General features: G+C 45.4%; 1 protein-coding gene across 1 annotated transcript in view; it reads right to left on the minus strand.

Annotated features, from left to right (window-relative positions):
- The window catches only part of LOC137541188 (glandular kallikrein-3, submandibular-like), a 29,635-nt gene extending 6,176 nt beyond the window's left edge, over positions 1-23,459 (minus strand). Inside the window, exons 1-2 of the mRNA XM_068262402.1 lie at positions 23,251-23,459; positions 1,146-1,284 (exon numbers count right to left, since the gene is read on the minus strand). Of these exons, the coding sequence (XP_068118503.1) occupies positions 1,146-1,284; positions 23,251-23,459 (348 nt within the window). The remainder of the gene's footprint in view (positions 1-1,145; positions 1,285-23,250) is intronic.
- Positions 23,460-24,136: the final 677 nt, after the last annotated feature.

The following is a 24,136-nucleotide window of genomic DNA, read 5'->3' on the forward strand; positions in this document are numbered from 1 at the left end:
CGGCTCAATCTGACGTCCAACTTCAACACCACCATGCGTTGCGTTAGGGGCACGTTATGCGACCATAACATCCCCTAAAACGCAACGTTTTGGTGGGAAAGTAGCCTAAAAGACCTGGCTCAGGCAACAAGTCAAATCGCACTGATAACTCCTAATCACAGTTATGGAAAAATCAGAGAAATGGCACAGGTCCCAATGTATACATACTACTATTTTGGAATTATAGTAGTGCCTGTGCTGCACTAGCCTGGAACTAGTAGTACTAGTAGCCCATCTCCAGGTTTGAGCAAGTTTGCCGTCTCCTCCTACCCTCCAACAAACTCAAAGCTAATCCCAAAAATCTTCCTTTTATTATGCAGTGGCCCAGCCTCATATGAGTGTCACATCCTTTCCCTTTGACTCTATTTGGAAGGGAGACATGGATAGAACTAAGGCCCGATTCACATCTGCGTTTTTTTCCAGAGCCGGTGTAATGTCTGATTGCGCTGCCCGCAAGCTCCCTTCCACACTGAGTAGCACGCATGCTCAGTGTGAAGTGAATTATACTGCTGATGGTAAAATAATAAATATCTCCGCTTCCACACATCCTACACTAACCAAATTTTCAGGGTAGGGAGAGGATCCCCCGAACGACCTCTATGCCAAATTGCAGCCCCCGAGCCCCCGCTGGTTCAGGAGATAGATTAGAGAAACCTATCTCGGGAACCAGTGGGTCTCGGGGGCTGCAATTTGGCATAGAGGTATTTCGGGGGGTCCCCTACCTACCCTGCAAATTTGGGGAGTATAGGATGTGAAGAAGCAGAGATATTTAGTATTTTACCATCAGCAGCATCATTAAATAGGAACTGTGGCCGCACAGTCTCCTACTGCGCATGCGGGGCAGCGCAAATCCAAAGGCAGCGTAATCAGACACAACACCGGCTAGCAGATGCTTGTCCTGAAGCATCACATGAGGCAACCAGCCCTGGGAAATTTTGCCCTGAACTGTGTGTTATGTTCATGCTTACTTCAAGATTTCTAATCAGATAAGGATACCTTTACTTACTCCAAACACAGAGATCCTGGTGCAGTGGCAGTTTCAGGAGAAGTATTGAAGAGTACTTGTGCGGTAATCGTCTTGCCCTGTTTGAGATTAGTGTACGTACCTGTACAAGCTGGACATCATTATCATTTGTTAGTGCATTATAGTGATGTTTACGCCACTTTAACACCTTGAAAATCTGGACATCTTTATTTACTTTGCTTAGGGTGTGGAGCCCCAATCCGATTATCGTGGAAGAATTACTAAAGAGAAAGGAAAGTCATGTAAATTGATGTCTTTAACCAGCTGTTAGAGCAGTGACAGTATATTTACGCCCTTTTAGACTTCAGCTTAGCACACACACGTATTTTGGCGGTGCACCAGTTACTTACTGAGAGCTACTATAGCTGTAATTAACATTACGGCCAATGGCAGTGCGTCCAAATTTTCTGTACCGTTTAAGCCTGTCTTGGACAAAAGACTAGTGTTGATCGAACAGTGTTCGCCACTGTTCATTATTCCCCGAATAATGCGGTGTTCGGGTTCGGCTCAAGCCCAGCCGAGCACCGCATGGTGCTCGGCCACGCTTTTCAGTCTCCTCCCGTCGCTTATTGGCGCCTTTGAGGCAGCCAATAAGCGGCGATGATGCTTTTTCAACAGCTATGGTCATACAGCCTAGCTGGCTGTGACCATAGCTGTGATTGGCCCGAGCGGGTCAAGTGTTAGGGTATATAAATACCCGAACACGCTTCTCGCTCCACCATTAGCATTGGGGTTTAGCTTGGGGTAGGTAGGGGCTAGGATGGGAGACAGAGCTAGCGCCAGCGCCAGCCAGGCCAGCCACAGTGCCCCAGCCTCACCACTGGCGTCAGCAGCCACAGTGCCCCAGCCTCACCACTGGCGTCAGCAGCCACAGAGGCCCAGCCTCACCACTGCCAGCAGCAGCCACAGTGCCTCTGCCTCACCACTGCCAACAGCAGCCACAGAGGCCCAGCCTCACCACTGCCAGCAGCAGCAGCCACAGAGCCCCTGCCTCGCCACTTTGAGTGCCAGCTGGGATCAGTTGTGCCCATCCAAAAACACACTTTATAGCATTGTACTGTTGCTTATTTTGGTGCCAAAAAACCCAGTACTTTGCCAGCTGGGATCAGTTGTGCCCATCCAAAAAACACACTTTATAGCATTGTACTGTTGCTTATATTGGTGCCAAAAAACCCAGTACTTTGCCAGCTGGGATCAGTTGTGCCCATGCAAAAAACACACTTTATAGCACTGTACTGTTGCTTATATTGGTGCCAAAAAACCCAGTACTTTGAGTGCCAGCTGGTATCAGTTGTGCCCATCCAAAAAACACACTTTATAGCATTGTACTGTTGCTTATATTGGTGCCAAAAAACGCAGTACTTTGCCAGCTGGGATCAGTTGTGCCCATGCAAAAAAACACACTTTATGGCACTGTACTGTTTCTTATATTGTTGCCAAAAAAACCAGTACTTTCAGTGCCAGCTGGGATCAGTTGTGCCCATACAAAAAACACAGTTTATTGATTTTTACTCTTTGGTTATTGTTGCAAAAAAAAAACCAAAAAAAAAAAACAAAAACCAGTACTTTCAGTGCCAGCTGAGATCGGTTGTGCCCATCCAAAAAACACAGTTTATTGATTTTTACTCTTTGTTTGTGGTTGCAAAAAAAACCCAGTAGTTTCAGTGCCAGCTGGGAACAGTTGTGCCCATCCAATAAACACAGTTTATTGATTTTTACTCTTTGGTTATTGTTGCGAAAAAAACCAAAAACAGTACTTTCAGTGCCAGCTGGGATCAGTTGTGCCCATCCCAAAAAACACAGTTTATTGATTTTTACTGTTTGGTTATTGTTGCCAAAAAACAGTACTTTCAGTGCCAGCTGGGATCAGTTGTGCCCATCCAAAACACAGTTTATTGATTTTTACTATTTGTGTAATGATCTGCTCTGCTGTCTGCACAGGTAGGCAGCTTTTTGACCATCTTTTAGGTCTGTATGCTGCAGGTCCATGGAAAGGAGACCTGTCTTCATTCTGCAAGTTTCAGAGCTGCTGTTCTGCTGAGGGATTTGCATCCACTTGTCATGCAAATTGCTTATCTGCTTCCTTTGAAGGCTTGCAGTATAAATACCATTTCCTCCCAGAATTCCCTGCTGGTCATAAAGGGTTGGCTCTGCTGGACTTACCTTAAGTTTCAGCCCCTCTGCTGATTGTTTGCGAATATTCTAGTGTAGTTAATTATTGGGGAGTGCATCTCGCATTCTCTATAGTGCAGTCAGGCTTTGTAATATTTTTACTGTTTATTCCTGTGCTGTTTTTGTCTGGTCCCTGCGATTGTACTGTCACCTGCGGCGGCTGGCAGTAAATCGTTTGGTCTCGTTCCTAGATCGCATTCGCCCTGGCGGTAGAGGCGGTGGATCTCCTTTGTCTGTCTTGGAGTATAACCTTAGCTGCGGTTGCTACTGGTTACTCCTTTAGTCTGTCTTGTCCAGCACAAACGCTTGCTGTTGTCTGGTGGGAGGCAACCGATTAGCAAGCGTTCGCGTTATTTGTCTGTCGCCATTGTTAGGTACATGTGTTAGTTAGGGTTGGTACGTTTTGTCACTGTTGCGCTTTTCGTGCGGTGACCGTACAGTTAACACGCTTGTCTCTGTTGCGCATATCGTGCGGGGACCGCGTTTAGGTAGTTTGTTTGTTATTTTCTTTGACGTTCAGATTCTGGTTCTTTGCTGTGTCTTCCCTACTCAGTCACGCTCTGTCTTATTTAGTCTTGTGTCTCTATTAGCAATCGCCATTCTTGCGATTGCTTTCTCAGTTTGGTTTTCGCTGTTGTATGTGAACCGTTGCCGGGTGGCGACTGGATTGGTGGACATACATACATTCTGTCTCTGTGCTCACTCTCCCTCTAGGGGCTATCTTGCCCTGTATTGCTTCACCTCGTACAATTTCCATCTCGCATCTGTGGCAGTGCAGAGGGTTTATTCCTCTGCACTCCACAGCTCCATTTGCCGGTGGGAATTCCTCTCTACAGGTGCATTGCACCAAAGCTGGGTTCTGTTATTTAAATGCTTGTGGAGGATTTCCGTAGTGTCGGCGCACATCTTGTGCGCTGACCACGGAGATAATTCCCCATTCGTTACACTTTGGTTATTGTTGCCAAAAAAACAGTACTTTCAGTGCCAGCTGGGATCAGTTGTGCCCATCCAAAAAACACAGTTTATTGATTCTTACTCTTGCTTATTGTTGTATAAAAAAGCAGTACTTTCAGGGCAAGCTGTGAAAACTTGTGCCCACTGCCCATAAAAAAAAAGAAGTTTATTTCATTTTTCTTTGTGACAACTGACAAGTAATGACTACTATGAAGAAATCCAGTTAAAGAGAGAAAGAGGGAGGGGCAGGAGATGTGGTGTTTTCCCTGACAGTCACAGTTCACATAGAGGCCGTGTTTGCGCAACAAAGAAAACCCACTCAATACCGCCCGTCTTGTACGGTCAAAAAACAACCCTCAATAACCCACAAGAACGGGACCAGGTACTTAATTGGTTGCTTACTACAAGAAGATTTATGCGTGCTCAACGCCAAGCTTAACCCTTACAAGTCTGGCTGTGCAAATCTGGCAAAATTGGCTTATCATGAGGCATTGCTCATGCAAAAATGCATTTGCTTTCGCATGCCAAACTTTGCAGGGTCAAAAACTAATACCGCGAAGCGGTTGCCCTGCGGGAATTAGTTCATGCTACATAGCACTATCCAGGAGCGCCATGGGGAGGCTTCCCAATGACCCCATACAACCGGGGGGACTGCGGGGCCCCAGGCTCACTCACTGCCTAGGGACCACCGTGTTACCCCGGAGGGGGAGGCTGGGTGGCGCGGACGACCCCCCCAAGCGTGGCCAGCGCTGGGGGGGGGCATCCGCACCCACCCCCCAAAAATTAAAAACAGGCACTTACCTTAACGTCCATTGCGTTCTGCTACTGCACATAAACTTGGGGGCACTGCATGGGAAAGGAATGAAGTATGGGTCACCCCAAGCTGAGGGCTCAGGGCTGGCTCGCACACATCACTCCAGAAGGGGGGGGGGGAACAGGCACAGACAGCCTACTCCAGGGCTCACACCACCTAGAGCAAGCCATCCACCACCTGCCTCCAAAGGGTAAAGACTGCAAAATGAGCTCACTGCCTAGGGACCACAGTGTTACCCCGGAGGGGGAGGCTGGGTGGCGCGGACGACCCCCCCAAGCGTGGCCAGCGCCGGGGGGGGGAGGGGGGATCCGCACCCACCTCCCAAAAATTAAAAACAGGCACTTACCTTAACGTCCATTGCATTCTGCTACTGCGCATAAACTTGGGGGCACTGCATGGGAAAGGAATGAAGTATGGGTCACCCCAAGCTGAGAGCTCAGGGCTGAGGGACCCCTGCGGCCCCCCGGTTGTATGGGGGCAATGGGAAGCCTACTCGTGGCGCCCCTGGATAGTGCTATGTAGCATGAACTAATTCACGCAGGGCGATTGTTTTGCGGTTTTGGTTTTTGACCCTGCATATTTAGGCATGCGAAAGCAAATGCATATTTGCATGAGCAATGTCTCGTGATTAGCCAATAGGCCAAATTTGCAAAGCCAGATTTGTCAGGTTCACTTGGTTGATGCACACATTTTCTCTCTGATGTAATTAGCATTGCATTTTCTTTTCTTTGGAGGCAAGTGGTGAATGGCTTGTTTTAGGAGGTGAGAGCCCTGGAGTGGGCTGTTTGCGCCTGTGCTCCCCTTATGTGTCGCGCCCAGGTCATGCGCATATAGCAGAATGCAATGGACGTTAAGGTAAGTGCCTGTTTTTAATCTTGGGAGGTGTGTGCGGGCGGCTCTTCCCGGCGCTGGCCACTCTGGGGAGATCGCCTGCACCCTCCAGCCTCCCCCTCCGGGGTGCCGCTGTGGGGGTTCCAGGCGGTGAGAGAGCCTGGGACCCCCGCGGCCCCCCGGTTGGATGTGGGCAATGGGAAGCCTCCTCATGGCGCCCCTGGATAGTGCTATGTAACATGAACTAATTCCCGCAGGGCGATTGTTTTGCGGTTTTGGTTTTTGACCCTGCATATTTAGGCATGCGAAAGCAAATGCATATTTGCATGAGCAATGTCTCGTGATTAGCCAATAGGCCAAATTTGCAAAGCCAGATTTGTCAGGTTCACTTGGTTGATGCACACATTTTCTCTCTGATGTAATTAGCATTACTTAATTGGTTGACCTGTCAAGCGTCCAGCAGCGGGTTAAGCACCAGCCCATCCTTGTCAGCCATGATGTCTTATGCTAGTTACAAGGAGCCAGTGGCCAAAAACGTGACACAACCGGCAGCTACACCATGCACACAACGGCCACATACCAAGTCCGAACAATTCTTCCACGACACAATGGGATATTCGCAGGAACTATTCTCCGCCCCTTCCCTAGATGTGCAACCTTGCATCTGTGAAAGGTCAATGGAAGTGGAACAGCCACAAATGTTGTGCCCGGATTCACAGCAAGCAGTGGATGCTGAAAATGTACCAATTACTGGTAAAGCGAGGACTAAGACACCCAAATCTCACAATGTGTGCAGGAATTTGAATTGCAGGAGGTCTGCCAAGATGAGGAAGAGATGGGATTGAATTGCGGCGCAGAGGTTGTTCTGAGGAGCTCTACTCCAGAGCACACACATGAGATGGAAGAGGAGGTTACGGACGATGAGGTCACAGACCCAACATGGGAAGCAGGCCATCGCCGTCGGAAATCTTGGGATAATAGCACTACAGATGAGTCATCTGAAGAACCCAGTGCTGCAAGAGTTTGTGTTGTGCCACAAAGTATTGAGGGAATATCGACCACAACAAGCGCACAAGTGAGGCGCAAAAAACAGGCATGTGCCAAACTCCCCAGCAAAGCAGTAGGTCTTCCAAAGTATGGTCTTTTTTTGAAGACAGCAGGGAGGATGTAACCAAGGTGGTTTGCAAGGTTTGCAGGACCACACTGAGCAAGGGAAAACATGTCAACAACTTCATCACCACCAGCATGCGCTGGCACATGGAAGCCAAACATTGCAATGTGTGGGCAGACACACAAGGCCAGGGTACCGGCTTGCTTCCAGCCCCCAGCAACACTGCCTCCGTTTTGGACACCAGACCCTCCTCAGCAGCCCAGCCATTACTTGTTGGCCAACCCTCAATACCCGATGTCAGTCGCAGCAGTAGTGCTCTTGACTGTTCCCAGTCAAGGATGACAACAACCAACTGCCCTTCAGTGTGCGAGCCTACTGTTCAGTTGTCTGTCCTGGAGATGTTGGAGCGCAGGGAAAAACTGCCAGCAAACGACTTCCAAGCCATGGCACTAACAGCCAGCATTGCCAAATTCATGGCCTGCGAAATGCTGCCATATAGAGTGGTGGAGACAGAGAGCTTCAAATCCATGATGTCGATGGCCATACCACGTTACGTGGTTCCCAGCCGCCACTACTTTTGTGCGCTGTGCCGTGCAAGCATTACAGGAGCACGTGGTCGCAAACATCACCCGAAGCCTGAAAAATGCCGTTGCCTGCAAGGTTCACCTCACCGTTGACACGTGGACGAGTGCGTTTGGCCAGGGTCAGCACATCTCCCTTAAGGCCCACTAGGTGAACCTTGTGGAGCCTGGGAGCGAGTTCTCCTCACCCGCTATGGCACGGGTTTTGCCAACACTGCAAAGAGCCGGACCTGCGTCCCTACGTGTTGCTGACAGCACCTACCTCTCTGGCTTCTTCTCCTCCACTGCCTCTCCAAACACTACCTCATCCGGCACAGCTAACTCGGTTATAGGTGCGTGGAAGTGGTGCAGCACAGCTGTTGCCATGTGTCAGCAGGCCTTATTAAAGCTGATCTGCCTTGGAGATAAGCAGCACACAGGCGCTGAAATTTGGAAGGGAATACAGGAACAGACCCAGTTGTGGCTGGCACCACTGGACCTGGAACCAGGCCTGGTTGTGTGTGATAATGGGAGCAATCTCATTAGCGCGTTACAGTTGGCAAACCTGAGACACTTCCCTTGCCTGGCCCACGTTATGAACCTAGTGGTTCAGCGGTTCCTGAGGACATACCCAGACGTGGTGGGTCTTCTGCAGTAGGTGCGACGAGTGGCAAAGCATTTTCGCAAATCCAGTACCGCTTCAGCCGCACTCACCAAGTTGCAGCAGCGATTCAGTCTACCCAACCATCGATTGGTGTGTGATGTCCCCACGCGCTGGAATTCGACGCTGCACATGTTAGCACGCCTTTGCGAGCAGAAGAGTGCAGTAGTCCTGTACCAGATGGAGCAGTACCGAGACTTATCCAGTCAGCTGCCAAACTTCAGTGCACTTATGTGTGCAATTTTTCCCCATACACGTATGCCATTTTTTTGGGAGTTTTATTTGTTTTACTGGCAGTCAAGTATAATTGGTGCTCTGCTCTGCAAACATGAGTCCCTCCTTTTATTCTGAGCCTAACATCTATGTGTAAATGCCGCGCCTCCCCACTATTTCCAACCCATTTTGCAGAAGTTTCCCTCATTTTTCAAGGTTTTTAAGGCCTGCAAATCAGGCATGCTCGGGTCCCCATTGACTTCCATTAGGCTCGGTGTTCGGCCGAATATCCCGAAAAATGTGGACCATGTTCGCCCGAGCCGACCCGAGTCCGAATATCTGGGTGTTCGATCAACACTACAAAAGACCCTGTCATTTTTCAAAAATTCAAAGGAAAGATTATTTTTTTTTTTTGCTATCAAAAATGTTCTTTTTCAGAGTTTACATTTTTTTCCCTTTTGCATTAAAATCAATTTTCTTTTGCTATTAACTGCTGAATTCAGCATGTAATTATGCAAAATTACATGAAATTACTCAAAATTACAAATGGATTATGTGAAATAAATTGAATTTCTAAATCGTTATTACATGTGGTCATAATTGAGATATTTTACGTGAAATTATGCGTAATTGTAATTATCAGATTACGATCATCGTCACTACCTGTCCCACAAATATCCTTATAACTTCAAAGTTCAAGAAGGATTTTGTATACCAACTTTGCATTCCTGGTTTTTTACCTTAAGATTTCTGACAATTTCAGTTTTCATTTGTGAGACCTAATAGGGTCACACTCACACCTACATTTTAATGTGTATGTTTCTTAACATACATGTTACCTCCTCCTTTTCAATAGTTATAGGCAAATTGGTTGGTCTATGGGAGTTTACTGGAGATCAGTTATTCTTAGAGTCAGGGGTGTAGCTAGAAATGACTGGGCCCCATAGTAATTTTTTTTTCAAGCCCCCTCCCCGACACACAGTAAACATAGCTCCCAACTGTCCCTCTTTTGGAGCCCTGTCCCTCTTTCCTCCTCATTTGTCCCTCTTTCAGAACTTTGTCCCTCTTTCTATGTAAATATATATATTTATCTACTGAAAAATGTGTTTGATTGACTTGAAACTTTATTCCCATCCTTTAAATTGATATATTACTAATTTTAAAATGTTAATACAAAGGAAAATGAACCAAACTAACTATGTAACTATATCTCTTGACCCTGACCTCACCTTCCAATCACGTGCCCTAAACTCAGCAAATAGTTTGCGCATTCGCCCCCTCAGGCAAACACTTGGCGTGTTCGATTCGCCCCCTATACATTATAATGGAGCCAAAAATTGACCCCCCCACCCCAGAGTCAGCAGACGCATGACAGTCAATCAGCTATTCCTCCCACCTTGACCGACCCCCAACTATCAGAAAGCCAGCACAGCAGCTGTTTTGCAGTCTGTGTTTGGCTTCTGTGCTTGGCATATCAGGGAGAGTGTACTGCAAATAGGGAAAGGGTTAAATATGCCTGTGTTCTGTGTCCCCATTGGAGTTTTTTTGCTGCTACAATACCAATTCACAATCTACATAACCCCAGAGCCCTTCTGTTTTGATCTTGTGATATTGATGTTCAGTGTGTCCACACAGTGCACTTTAGCTGTTGCAGACAGCTGCAGTCAGTGCTTAGTGCTACATTAGTCCACCATTCTGAGGGCTGTTTTTCTTTTTCTTGCTATTGTTATATTGCAATCCTGTGTGTCCAGCACACATGTTAGCAGTTGGAAACATGTGTGCTGGTACTAGCAGTGCACCGACCATAACCCAATAATCCTTCACCATCACTTTTGGCATCTAGTATTCACTACTGCCCCTTGTATAAGGCCTAATGCAGATTCAGTGGTTTTTGGTCACTTAACTGTCATTGAAATACCTCTAGTAGAGATGTCCCGAACGGTTCGCCAGCGAAGGGTTCCAGGCGAACTTCGGTGGTTCGCGTTCGCCTGCCATAGGTGAACTTTCCCAGAAGTTTGATTCACCCCATAATGCTCTATTAAGCAAAACTTTGACCCTCTACATCACAGTCAGCAGGCACATTGTTGCCAATCAGACTGCACTCACCCCCCCCTTATACAAGGCAAGGTCCTTAAGCCATTTGACTCACTCGTCTGCCTATACTAATTAGTTAAGGGACAGCTTCTACTCACTCTGCTAGGGAGATTTTAATTAGCCTCTTGTGGGCTCCTCCCCTCCTCCCTCCTACCGGAGGGAGGAGGGTCTCATCTGCCAGGGAATTGCAGTATTTCAAAAACCAGCTTACATACCGTGGCTGGGATTTGAACCCAGGTCTCAGTGTATGGTAGGTAACTAACATATCCATTATACCACCAACACTACTAGCTGAAACTAGCTGAAACTAGCTGAAACTAGTCTAGCATGTACCATTTATGCTAAATCCAAGAGAAAAATTAGACAAGACAAATAACATATATATCACGCTTTTCTCCTGGCGGACTTAAAGCACCAGAGCTGCAGCCACTAGGGCACGCTCTATAGGCAGTAGCAGTGTTAGGAAGACTTGCCTAAGGTCTCCTACTGAATAGGTGCTGGCTTACTGAACAGACAGAGCTGAGATTTGAACTCTGGTCTCCTGTGTCAGAGGCAGAGCCCTTAACCATTACACCATGCAGCCACTGCTTACAGATATGTAGCCAGGCATGGCCTTGCCTTTTGTGTTCAACAGTTGTCCAAAGAGAACCCCAGATAGCCAGGTAGATTCCTCTCTCTCTCTCTCTCTCTGGGTAAAATGACATTTGCAGCAGTACACTGTTCTGCTTACTGAGTTCCGAGTTCTATATGCACAAGGTATACATTTTATGAAAACAGACAGCATGGAGTCCCCCTTCTAAACCTCTTTAACCCCTTGGCATCCATGCAGGCTGGTATTGCCAGTTTTTCAAGCCCGGCAGCGTGAGGCTATGCAGCCTGAGCTATACCAACCTGCATGGTCCACCGTTTGGTGGAGCTCTGGAAGATAGTGGTGGCAAAGTGGCATTGGATCATTAATGAAAAGTATGTATTTATGGTTAATTTAGATCAATAAAGGACTTTTGGTGATTATGTATCTATTTCCTATTAATTACCATTACGCCAAATTACGTGTACATTTTCGCAATTATGCATATATACGTAATTACAAATTCTTTATTCAACTGACCTTGTATAATCATTCTTAATTATGTGTAATTTACGCATAATTTTGTGCTGACTTTGGCGGTGAATTGCAAAACCCCCATACATGCTATTGCTACCAACATTGCTACATATGTTAAAGGGGTTCTTTCGCGAATGAGGAAAAAAAAATAAAAAGTGGTTGATGCATAAACTATTAAACATTTTTCTAAAATAGTGTAAAAAGTTTTTTAAAAATATGAATGATTTCATCAGTACAACTGTCAGAATCCGCTTTGCTGGCCTTGATTCCCTGGACTGTTTTGTTTCCTATGCAGGTTGCATAGTTCTGTTCAGGGAAAAGAGGCCTTTTTGTCAGTTTGCAAGGCTGACTGATTTGCATCTTCTTATCTTGCAATCTGCTTGTCTGCTTCCTTTGAAGGTTTCCAGTATAAATGTCACTTCCTCCCAGAATTCCTTGCTCGTCATAGGTTTTGTTTGGTGAAGACTGATTTTAGAGCCTCAGCCTCTTCACCGGCGGAGCTCAGCTGTTAGGGCTATAACAGCCATTCCTGCTAGCAGTGGATTATACCACTGAAAACTACTTAGGCAGGAGTTAAGGTTGTGAAAAGAAAGTAAAAAAACCACCCCTAACAAATGGATTAGCCTCCCAGTCCATCATCCATCACTGTTTACATTACATGCTGTATTGATGAAACCATTCATTTAAAAAAAAAAAACTTTTTACACTATTTTAGAAGGATGTTTAATAGTTTATGCATAAACCACTTTTTATTTTTTTTTCTCATTCGTGAAAGAACCCCTTTAAGGAGAATAGTGGGTACAAGTCAATTTTTTTTTTTAAAAAAGTCCTTGTAGTTAAGAGTAAATCAATGCGTAATTACGAATGGTAACAACTAACTATGAAATTAATTATGCTATTCCCCCGAAATGTAACATTATGATTATGATGCATAATTGCGTATTACGATGTGTAATTAGGCAAGGGCATAATTTCTGCTCATTACTACTTGGTATACCAGTAGTATGAGAGGTACAGCGTCCAGTTATTATAAAAATAATAATAATAATAATAATAATAATGTTAATCCACAGTTACAGCCCAATCCTGAAGAATTTACTAAAAGCCCAAATGTTGTTTCTTGCCCTAATAATTTATTTTTTCCTCTGTAGAGCCACTTGTAAGTTGCAAAGTGGAGTGAAATCCAATTTTAGAAACGGAAGTGGGAGGGAGAGGGGCGTACAGAGGGTGGGGATGCAGAGAGGGTGGGCACAAGAGGGATGCAGAGGGTGGAAATGCGAGGGATGCACAGAGGGTGGGAACGCGAGGGGTGCACAGTGGTTGGGAAAGGTGGATGCACAAAAGGTGGGCACAGGGGGGATACGCAGAGGGTGATCATGGGGGTAACATACAGAAGGTGGGCACCATGAACAACAGAAATACAGAAGGTACTAGTAAAAAAAAAAGAGAGGACGAGTAGTTGCAAAAGGGCAGAGGCCATACAGAGTATATTACCTCCTCCCTCCATCATTGGTCCGGACTGGCAGCTGGCTGGCTGTCCCAGGGCTTGATTCACAAAAGGGTGCTAACTTAGTTAGCACGCCTAAAAGCCCCTTAGCATGCCTAAAGCCCTTTAGGGTGCTCAAAGTTTAAAAGTGCTCGTAGCGCACAAAACGTTGCAACGGGTGCAATGGAAATGTCGTAACGGGTACGCCTAAAACGTTGCACCAGGTGCGCCCGAAACCTCAGACAGTGCGATGTTTCGGGCGCACCCGGTGCAGCATTTCACACACAACTGGCAGTGCTAAACTTTGCGCACGATCAATGAAAGCTTCAGGGGTGCTAACTGCTTAGCACCCAAGTTAGCACGCCCAAAGCTTTTAGGCGTGCTAACTGAGTTAGCAACCTTTTAGTGAATCGAGCCCCCTGTGTGCACACTGCTGGTTCTGACTGATGGTGCAGTCCATGTGTCCCTCTTCTTTCCTGTGTGCATGGCTGTTGAGTGCCTGAGTTTCTCTTCTACTTGTCTCTGCTCTTCCTCCTCCTCGGTTTGCGACTGGCTGTGCTCCGCATGCTTCACTCCTCTGAAGTCTCGAATGATCAGATTCCATGCCACAGCCGCCCATGTGTGATGGATAGCTGACCAGCAGTAACATCAAAGAATAGAGAGGTGGTGCTTCAATGCTGCTACTCAGCAGCATGATAACAGAACAGCTGTGCAGATCGGCACTCTGCACAGAATTCATGTGGATGCTTTACAGCTTTATTGTTGCCAATGAGCGACTTGAGTGCTCCCCTCCCTGGCAAGCCCCGAGTCCCCTTGCAGGAGCTGCTTCTGTTACATAAGGTGCCTGTAGGCACAAGCCTTATAACAGTATTAGAAAGGGTATTATAGTCATTGTGAACACCTGCAGGTAATAGCTGCAATACTGCAACTGGTCACTTATGAATGCTGCCACTTCACATTTAATTGTATTAGAGGGGAGCTATATTAACCAAAGTAGTTATGAGGGGAGTGGCAGGAATAGGACATATGCAATCTCAGCCGGAGCAGGGGCATATCCTGAAATCATGACCATAGCAAATGTTTGGTTGAGGCTCCCCCAAAATATGATGTCTCCACTCCCCTACACACACAAGTTTAGTCAGCCAAAAATGCGCTCCCTCCAGGATTAGATAGCAATAGATGCCCTACAGTATTAGGTAATGAGCCCCCCCTAGTTTAGATAGCCAGAGGTAGCTCCCCAGTATGAAGTAGCCCCCAGAGATGGCTCGAACCTCCGATTTTAGGTTTGCGAACCAATTACGCGAACTTCCGCAAAAGTTGGTGTTCGAACTGTGAAAACTACAAACATTTATGCTGGCCACAAAAGTGATGGAAAAGATGTTTCAAGGGGTATAACACCTGAGTTTTTGCATGGGGGAGTGGGTTACACGCCAAAAGTCCCAGGGAAAAATCTGAATTTGACGCACAGCAGCGTTTTAAGGGCAGAAATCACATTGCAATGCTAAATTGCAGGCATAAACTGCTTTAAAACATCTTGCATGTGTATACATCAATCAGGTAGTGTACTAAGTCTACTGCTTCGCACTGATTCCCCTAAACTCACTGTGTAACACACCGCACCCAGCTATTTGTGTAGTGACAGCCTTGCTGGACTTGTGCGCACCATGGCGAGACTGCAGGCCATGGCGGTTTTCAAGGTTGTGATAGCTCAATGATAGAACAACAGTGACTGACCAGCTGATCGAATTTGGTCTGTCCACAATGAAGCAACAACCTTATTATCTTAGGTGTGCCCCCTCCCCCCAAAGCACCCATATAGCCGGCGGCCATTGCTTCATTGTGATACGCAAGCCCCTTTACCGCTGCAAGGTAATGATCACGAAGGGTAATTGACACATGTACATGCCTTTTGTGTTGTTGTTGCAGCCGCAGTGCAGCCAGAAAAATTAGACAGGCATGAACATGCACCAGAAATATTATTATAGTGGCCGCTGCTAGCAGCAAAAATTCAGGAATCCACCTGGAGTCCTGGACCCTGTCGGTGGTGGCTGAGAAGGCAGTGAAGCGGCCTGCAGGCAGAGATGCTGTGTGGGGACAGACTTAGTCTTGGGGCAGGCAGTCACAAGGCGTGCAGGCAGAGATGCTGTGTGTGGGGACTGACTTTCTTTGGACAGGCCTGACTGTGATTTGCAGACCATGTGGTCAGATGGACCTTTGACCCAACACTGTGTGCAAGAAATGACACCACTTGCCTTGTTTCAACATCACGGTACAGTTTGGGTATCACCTTTTTTGAGAAATAATTGTGGCCTGGTATCTTCCACTGCGGTGTGTGGCTTTACTTTTGTGTGCTGCTTTTCCTCAGGTGGTCATCCCATTGTGTTTTGTCGTCATGTGCCTTCGTAAGGAAGTTATCCCTACGCGGGTCTTGGTCTTTCCAATTTTTGGTGGCAGAGAGTACAGAGGCATTGCTCTCATCTGAGGCAGACACGCAAAAGAAATTCCACACCACTGAGCCCTGGGATGATGGCACTTTGGTGGTGGCGGCCGACTGAATGTTAAGTGGGGTGCCAGAATCAGAGCAGGAGGAGGAAGGTATGTCACGGTTCCGTGCGGAAGCTGAGGTAGATGAGGTGTCCTGTGTTAAATAGTCAACTACGTCCTGACAATCTTGGGGGTTGATGGCACGTGCCTTCTGAACACTGTACTGCCGGTGGCCTGTCTCTGCCTGTTTTGGGGGGGGGGGGGGGGGATGAAGTGAAAAAGGTATGCACTGACTTGACTAATACAATGTGCAGTCACACAGGTGCAGTGAACAGGTATGCAGTGACCAATATTACAAATGTGCAGCTGTCACACACACAGGTACCGTGAACAGGTGCAGTGACTGGTGGTATATAAAACTGTGTGCGCTCACGTAGGTAGGTGCACTGAACAGGTAGGTATGCACTAATTGGTATTACAAATGTGCAGCTGTCACACACACACACAGGTACCATGAACAGGTCACAGGTACCGTGAACAGGTGCAGTGACTGGTGGTATATAACACTGCGTGCGCTTACGTAGGTAGGTGCACTGAATAGGTAGGTATGCAGTGATTGGTATTACAAATTTGCAGCTGTCTCACACACACAGGTAGTCACTGAATGTGCTGGGCCTGGCAGTGGCACAGTAGGAATTACCACCACGGGGCCAAAGGCCAGCTGCGACTGACTGACAGGGCTGTATATGCAACAAGTGTCTGTGACACACACACACACAAAAAAAATAGATCACAAGAACAACATTAGCTCTCAAAACAGCTGTTTTGGGGTGCTTTTTAGCAATAAGTATCAGCAAGGAACAAGCTAACAAGCCTAACAAGAGCCTAACTAAGCTTTCCCTATGTCTACGGCAGGTTCTTCTCCCTTCTCTAATTACTGCAGCCACACGAGTGAGTGAAAAGACTGACGCTGCCTGCCTTTTATAAGGGGGGGGGGGGGGCTCCAGGAGGGAGTGTAGCCTAATTGGCTACACTGTGTCTGCTGACTGTGATGTAGAGGGTCAAAGTTGACCTTAATAATGTAGTATGGGGGGTGGGTCAAACTCGCATATAGTTCACGGTTCGACGCAAACGTGAACCACCGAAGTTTGCACAAATAATTTCATGGTCGAACCGTTCGGGCCATCTCTACCAGCGAGATGGCACTGGAGTCACGGAGGATGGGGATTCCTAGAAAAAAGTACATTGCTGGTGGGTACTGGAAAGGTGAGCTACTTCTTCCTCCATTTCATTCACTACTTTGCACCTCAGGGGATCTGAGTGACTTCGCTCTTCTGCTTTGTTCACTATTCTTCGCCTTAGGGGATCCTCGGTGGGCCTCATGGAGACCTCTTGATGCCATCAGTCACTGACACCATCATAGCAGGTGCTATAGCTGTTAGGTATAGTGTGCTTTGGGGGCCCAATGTAAAACTTGTACTGGGGCCCACAACTTCTTAGCTACTCCACTGTGCCTTGGTGACCCTTTCCCATTAGTGGGGTGTTACACTGGCCATAATAATTATACCCCAACCATATTCCTTCTAACATAAAACCTGTGACTGGCACAGACTCAGCAGAAAAGGGCACTTACAAGTTAAATAGCACAGTGCACTTTTATAATAAATTCAGTAGTAAAAACCTCAGCAATCCAAATACTCACATGCTACAATGAGCGGCAGTCAGCACCCAGCTCGAATCAATCAGGGTACCCCCACACGTGCGTCCTTGAGTATTTATAAAAGCCATGTATGGCCTTGAATGAGGTATGACCTCCTTTCCTCCGATGATTTCCACGCACACATCTGAAAATAATTTACATAGAAGGAGATATAAAAAGCCTGTAAAGTGGAACAATAGAAAGAAATATGTTACGTTAAAGTATAGCTGAGATGATTGGGAAACATTTTTTTATTACTTACCTGGGGCTTTTTCCAGCCCCCTGTAGTCCATCAGATCCAGTGGTGGCTCCAGGATTTTTTTTGAGGGGGTGCTATGCAGGTGCTGGACCAACTTCTGGGGTAACTGATAACCCACAGTGCGCAAAGCTTCAAAAATGGTTGTGGCTATGACCAGGTGGGGTGGAGCTAACTGTAATTATGCAAAGATAGTGGGCCCAAGTTTTGGTTACCCTTTCCCCAGAAAATTCACATAATTGCGCAGGTTTTCTCAAGAAAATACACATAATGTGAGCAAATTTGACCAGAAAACACGTTCAATCATGTGGCAGATTTGACCAGTAAAAACGCTCAATCATGTGGCAGATTTGACCAGAAAACACGTTCAATCATGTGGCAGATTTGACCAGTAAAAATGCTCAATCATGTGGCAGATTTTACTAGAAAACACTTCAATCATGTGGCAGATTTGACCAGAAAACACTTCAATCATGTGGCAGATTTGACCAAAAAACACTTCAATCATGTGGCAGATTTGACCAGAAAACACTTCAATCATGTGGCAGATTTGACCAGAAAACCCTTCAATCATGTGGCAGATTTGACCAGAAAACACTTCAATCATGTGGCAGATTTTACCAGAAAACACGTTCAATCATGTGGCAGATTTGACCAGAAAACACGTTCAATCATGTGGCAGATTTAACCAGAAAACACGTTCAATCATGTGGCAGATTTGACCAGAAAACACGTTCAATCATGTGGCAGACTTGACCAGAAAACACGTTCAATCATGTGGCAGATTTGACTAGAAAACACTTCAATCATGTTGCAGATTTGACCAGAAAGCACTTCAATCATGTGGCAGATTTGACCAGAAAACACTTCAATCATGTGGCAGATTTGACCAGAAAACCCTTCAATCATGTGGCAGATTTGACCAGAAAACACTTCAATCATGTGGCAGATTTGACCAGAAAACACTTCAATCATGTGGTAAATTTAACCAGAAAATACACCTGTTATGTTAATAAATAAATAAAAAAAACATTTACTCACCTGCAGAAGACCTCCTGTCCCGGCCTCCGTCCGGCGCTCAGCTCCCACGATCCTCTGCAGCCAGCCTGCAACGTCCCCGACTTAATGAACTAAAACTCCCGTGCTGAGAGCTGGGCTACAGGAAAATTATGCCCGAAGCCCTGCAGTGCAGACACGTAGTCTCCAGAGCAGGGCTTCGGACGCCATTTTACAGTAGACCTGCTTTGCCGCTGCCGGAGCTGCGGGATGCTGCTGCCAGTGAACTGACTGCACTCATATTTGCGAAGTCAATAACTGTGCTTGTGGAGAACTCAAAAGCATTGGATCAGTCAGAGAATGCTGAATTTTTCAGTAAAAAGTGAATTACTGTAGTAATTTTAGACAAATCACAAGACTCAGAAGCTACTGAGTATTCCCGAGTCTTGTGATTGGCTGAAAATGTCTATGTTATTCTGATTACCGCTGTAAAATTCTGCATTCTCTGGTTGGTCTAATACTTTGGAATCAACTCAGAAGTATTTAGCCAATCAGAGAAATCCAAAAAGACACCTCATAAATTGCAAAACGGCATAGTGAATATCGGAAATTCAGCGGAATCCGAATTCTGCGGAATCGGAAATTTTCCATCCATCCCTAGTCCCAGAGTAGTTCTGAAGACTCATACATCCCTACTGGGCATGTGCAAGTCTTGTCCAAGCATGTCCAATAGCTACTTGGAGGACAGTGCTGCAATGATGGTCCAAACGGAGGAACTGGAAGGAAGGGATGATCTCAGAGCTTAATCATGAGTAATCACGAGTGATTACTTGTGATTCAAATGAGAATTAATTACAGCAGCTGAGAGGCGGGGATTGGAAGGGTTACAGTATTTACCGATAAATCCCCGTCCTCCCCGCGCTCCATATAGGTCCATGCGTCCTAATAGTAGTGTTCCAAGCCTCGCTGCCTTCACTTCCTCCTTCAAGCTGGAAGGAGGAAGTGACGGCAGCAAGGCTTGGAACACTACTATTAGGACGCATGGACCAATATGGAGCGCGGGGACAATGCGGATTTATGAGTAAACAGCCCTTCCAATCCCTGCCGCTCAGCTGCTGTAATTAATCCTCATTTGAATCACGAGTAATCACTCGTGATTACTTGTGATTAACTTTAGAGATCATCCCTGCAGGAAGGCTCTATGCCAGGCATGGGCAAACTTGACCCTCCAGCTGTTAAGGAACTACAAGTCCCACAATGCATTGCAGGAGTCTGACAGTCATGACTCATAAAGGCAAATGCATTGTGGGACTTGTAGTTCCTAGAGGGTCGAGTTTACCCATGCCTGGTCTATGCTATCCAGAGCCTTTACTTTAGTAAGCAAATTATGAAACTTGAAGTGAATTCTCACTCCAGATTCTCTTTCAAATTCTTCATACTGGAATACTGTATAAAATGATTTGCTGTACAGAAAAATACTTGGAATAATTTTGACAGTAATGTTTCATCTACATTTTGGTACATTATTAGCTGAAGAGTGCTGAAAAGTTATTTTAAACAGAAGGTAAAAATTATCTTTTAGGAAAAAACTGATGAATCTCAATTTCTGCTGAGGATCACATACTGTATGGTTAAAATATGACATCAACTTTTTTTTTTTTAGAATACATCATAAGAGACAATCAATGGACCAAACATACCTTTTAACACACAATGTATAAATCAGGTTGTCTGAATTTTTTCCCTCAGTTTCTAACTCACTTCCAAAGTAAACCTTATCATATCCTTATTATAAAAGTAGGGATATATACTTACATGGATGCATGAATAAGGTGAACGTTGCAGCAAATATTGGCAAGTAAACGCTCATGGTGACTGCAGAGTGTTGTCACCTGTGTGGTCAATGCACAATACAGTGAGAAGTTAGAGCAGCTTTTATATTGTTGAAGCAGACCCATAGCTAAAAGCTGTCTGATTGGTAGAGTGTTGGTCTGGTCACCCTGAGCTCTGCCCCCTAACTTTCATCACATGCTTCTCAATCATCCTCTTGTGTAACACCTTCCTGGTCTTTCCAGTTAATAGTCATGAAATAATGTCCACAGTGACAGCATGCTGAAAGTCAACTTACTATTATCATTTTTTATTTATAAAGTGACAACATCTTCCATGGCGCTGTACAGAGTAATAAACAGTCAATAGTAAGGACCATAACTGCAAACATACCGTAGTTCCTGCATAGTACAATTGTAAATCCAGCAACACCAGTCCAAAAAATGATTTTGAGAACAACCAGCAAGCAATAAAATGCTCAAAATAATTTTGAAAGTGCTTTTTCACCTACTTTTTCAACCGCATAGTGCTGAAAAATTAGTTAATTGCCTATAGTCTGGCCCCAGGTGAGAAGACCTAGGAAGCGGCATGGCGGAGTTCCAAAGAAAGTAAGACATCACGAATATGCAAAAGTGAGAGCAGGTAACCAAAGTAGATGATATGAAGGTTTCATAAGAGGAGCATAGGTTGAGGGCGGTATAGTATATGGACATTTTTTAGGAAATGTATGGAGGTGGCACCTTATGGAGAGTTTGAACTGGGTCTGAATGACAAAGATGGGCAGCATCAGGTGGATGAGATGAACAACATAGTTCAGTAGGGAGTGGAGAGGTACCAGCAGTCTGTTTCTTGGTATGCCACAGAAAAGGATGTTGCAGCAACTTAAAATTATCCATACTGGAACACTGCATAAAGTTATCCTGTAATAGATTGCTGTTAGAATAAACCTACATAACTGAGTTCCATTATGGGGAACAAAGAGCACTGCCCTGGTGGCAAATAGGGATGATCAATAAGATGCAAATATCGGGGCCATGCAAACTCGTTATGCAAATTTATCCAGCTTTTGAAATGGACCAATAAAATTCCACTCAGGATTTTATTGGTCAATTTCGAAGCTGCATAAATTTGAATACAACATGGGTATGTTTTGTATTTTATTGACCATCGCTAGTGGTAAATAGTTACAATCTATTCTCCATGAAAAACTTTGCTGAGAAGGATAATTTGTGGACACCCACGACCATTTAATCATTTCTTACTTTCCTTTTTTTGTAGGCTGATGACAAATCAACTAGAACAATTCTAATCAAGCATCTGATCATTTAGCCATGTGCTTCTCCATTCTCCTTCTCCTTGCAGGATGTCCTATGTGAGTTCCTCAAACTCTTTTGGCAAACTAATTGATGGGACTGAATCAGGAAAGGTGAGGTTTATTAAGTAGAACATTTCTCCATTTCTCTGTCCATTCTAACTGGCATGGCTATGGCCCTCAAGGCGTACGAGAGGAATCGGAGCAGGAGACTTGGGCGCAGGATACAGCCGGTATATGGCTGATCCTGCTGCTGCACAAATCCTGGCCATATTAAATACTATTCCCCCTCCAGGCAGTCATGGATGGTGGTAGGGAATGAAATAATTTGGCTTCCAGCAATTGCTGGAGGTCAAATTATAGTGTTTTATAAGTAACTTCAGCTCCGTCTTCTGATGGCGCTGAAGTTACTCACTGCTGCGCCCAAGTCTCCTGCGCTGGAATTAATGTGTTCGCCCTCAAGGACTGGAGTTGGACATCCCTGGTAGAGAGACTTATCAGTTTGACTTACCCACAAAGAGAAGCCTACATAGAAAGATGGTTTTACTATTTTAAACCAGATCAGCATATTTAAAAGGAGTGATCTGTGACTTTATTCACTTCAACAGAGCTGCTTATCACCTGTGGCCACCGCTGGCATTCACTGAAGTCATCGATTGTTACTTTTAAAATTGTCAACTGTTTGTAAGACTTTGGTGTTGAATGCAAATTTAATGCAAGCTGTACGCAGTTTGGAATTAGGCCAATCATATGCACTTCATGCTGGTTTTTCTTGGCCCACTTCCAAGCTGCATACAATTTGCATTAAAGGGAAGGTTCAAGCAAAATAAAAAAATGAGTTTCACTTACCTGGGGCGTCTACTAGCCCCATGCAGCCATCCTGTGCCCTCGTAGTCACTCACTGCTGCTCTAGTCCCCCGCTGGCAGCATTGAACCAGTAATGCGTAAAAATGTATGTGTTAATGTTCCTGCACTAGCGGGAATGCGTAAAAATGTACGCAATGCGTCCCACCGACCTCCGAGGTCGGCAAGCTGCCAGCGGGGGATTAGAGCAGCAGTGAGTGACTACGAGGGCACAGGATGGCTGCATGGGGCTGGTAGAAGCCCCAGGTAAGTGAAAATCATTTTTTTATTTTGCTTGGACATTCCCTTTAAGTATGCATGCAAACCAGAATATATTTGCAACTCACTGGCTATTTTACAAAAGTGCTTCTACATACAAGCAACATGCTCAATGAGAAGTCCTGCTATTTCCTTATGCAGACTTATATTCTCCAGAGAATCAGAGATCAGCAGCATGGAGCTCCTTTCCCTGAGCAATACCAGCTCACATAGGCCATACATTTTTAGGGGAACTCTGGAAAGTGCCTCTCTCTATTTAGAACAACGGGTAAATTGTAATATATTATTTGATATGAACACCACCAAAACTAAACTTATTTTTTATACTTCTTTCTTCTCATCTATAGCTTTTTTTCTTCTTCTTTATACTTCTTTTTCCCCCTCCCCTGTATACCTCCATCATCTAAAATATTAGACTGGATGGAGAGAGACACCCCAAATAGTAAGTAACTTTTAAATGCTATTGAAAATAAATGAATGGTATTACCTTAGATGAGGAGTGGATTCTGCAGAAATTCCGATTTCCACCAATGCCATTTTTTGATCTTCTGTTTTCCCATTTCTGTTTTTCTGATTTCCTATTTTCGGTGTTTCCACTGTAGACACAGTGGCCAGCCAAGGAAACTTAGTGCAGCAGATGAAAGACACATCAAGCTTATTACCTCTTTGAGATTGGAAGGTGTCCATCAGCGCCATCAGCTCTTAAATGTCAAAAACCAGTGGGACCCAGGTACACCCATCTATTGTCTGGAGAAGCCTGGCCAGAATTGGTCTTCATGGAAAAGCCATAACATGGAAAACAAAAATGGCAGCAGATGATCTGGACTGATGAGTTAAAATTTGAAATATTTGGCTGTAGCAGAAGGAAATTTGTGAGTTGAAGGACTGGAGAGAGGTATGAAAAATGAGTGTCTGCAGGCAACAGTGAAGCATGTTGGAGGTTCCTTGAACATTTGGGGCTGCATTACTGCAAATGTGGTTGGATATTTGGTCTGGATTAATGCTGAGACATACAGGCAGATACTTATCCATCATGAAATACCATCAGGGAGACATATGATTGGCCCCAAATGTATTCTGCAGCAGGACAACAACCCCAAACATACAGCCAAAATCATTAAGAACTATCTTCATCATAAAGAAGAAGTCCTGGAATGGAAGTGATGGCAGTGGCGTACGTAGGGCATTTGACACCCGGTGCTGGGTATTAAAAGAGACCCCCCCGCCATAAAAAAAACGACTGTGGCATGCTAAACACGACACGGCGGTAATGCCAGTTGTAGGCTCCCTTCCCAAAGTTGGCCTCAGTATAGGTAGCTAACAAAAAATGGGTGTGGCTATAACCTGCAGCGCACGAAGAGGCTGGGCATGAC

This window comes from Hyperolius riggenbachi, chromosome 1 (genome assembly GCF_040937935.1).
Source record: "Hyperolius riggenbachi isolate aHypRig1 chromosome 1, aHypRig1.pri, whole genome shotgun sequence".
In the NCBI taxonomy this organism is placed as follows: Eukaryota; Metazoa; Chordata; class Amphibia; order Anura; family Hyperoliidae; genus Hyperolius; species Hyperolius riggenbachi.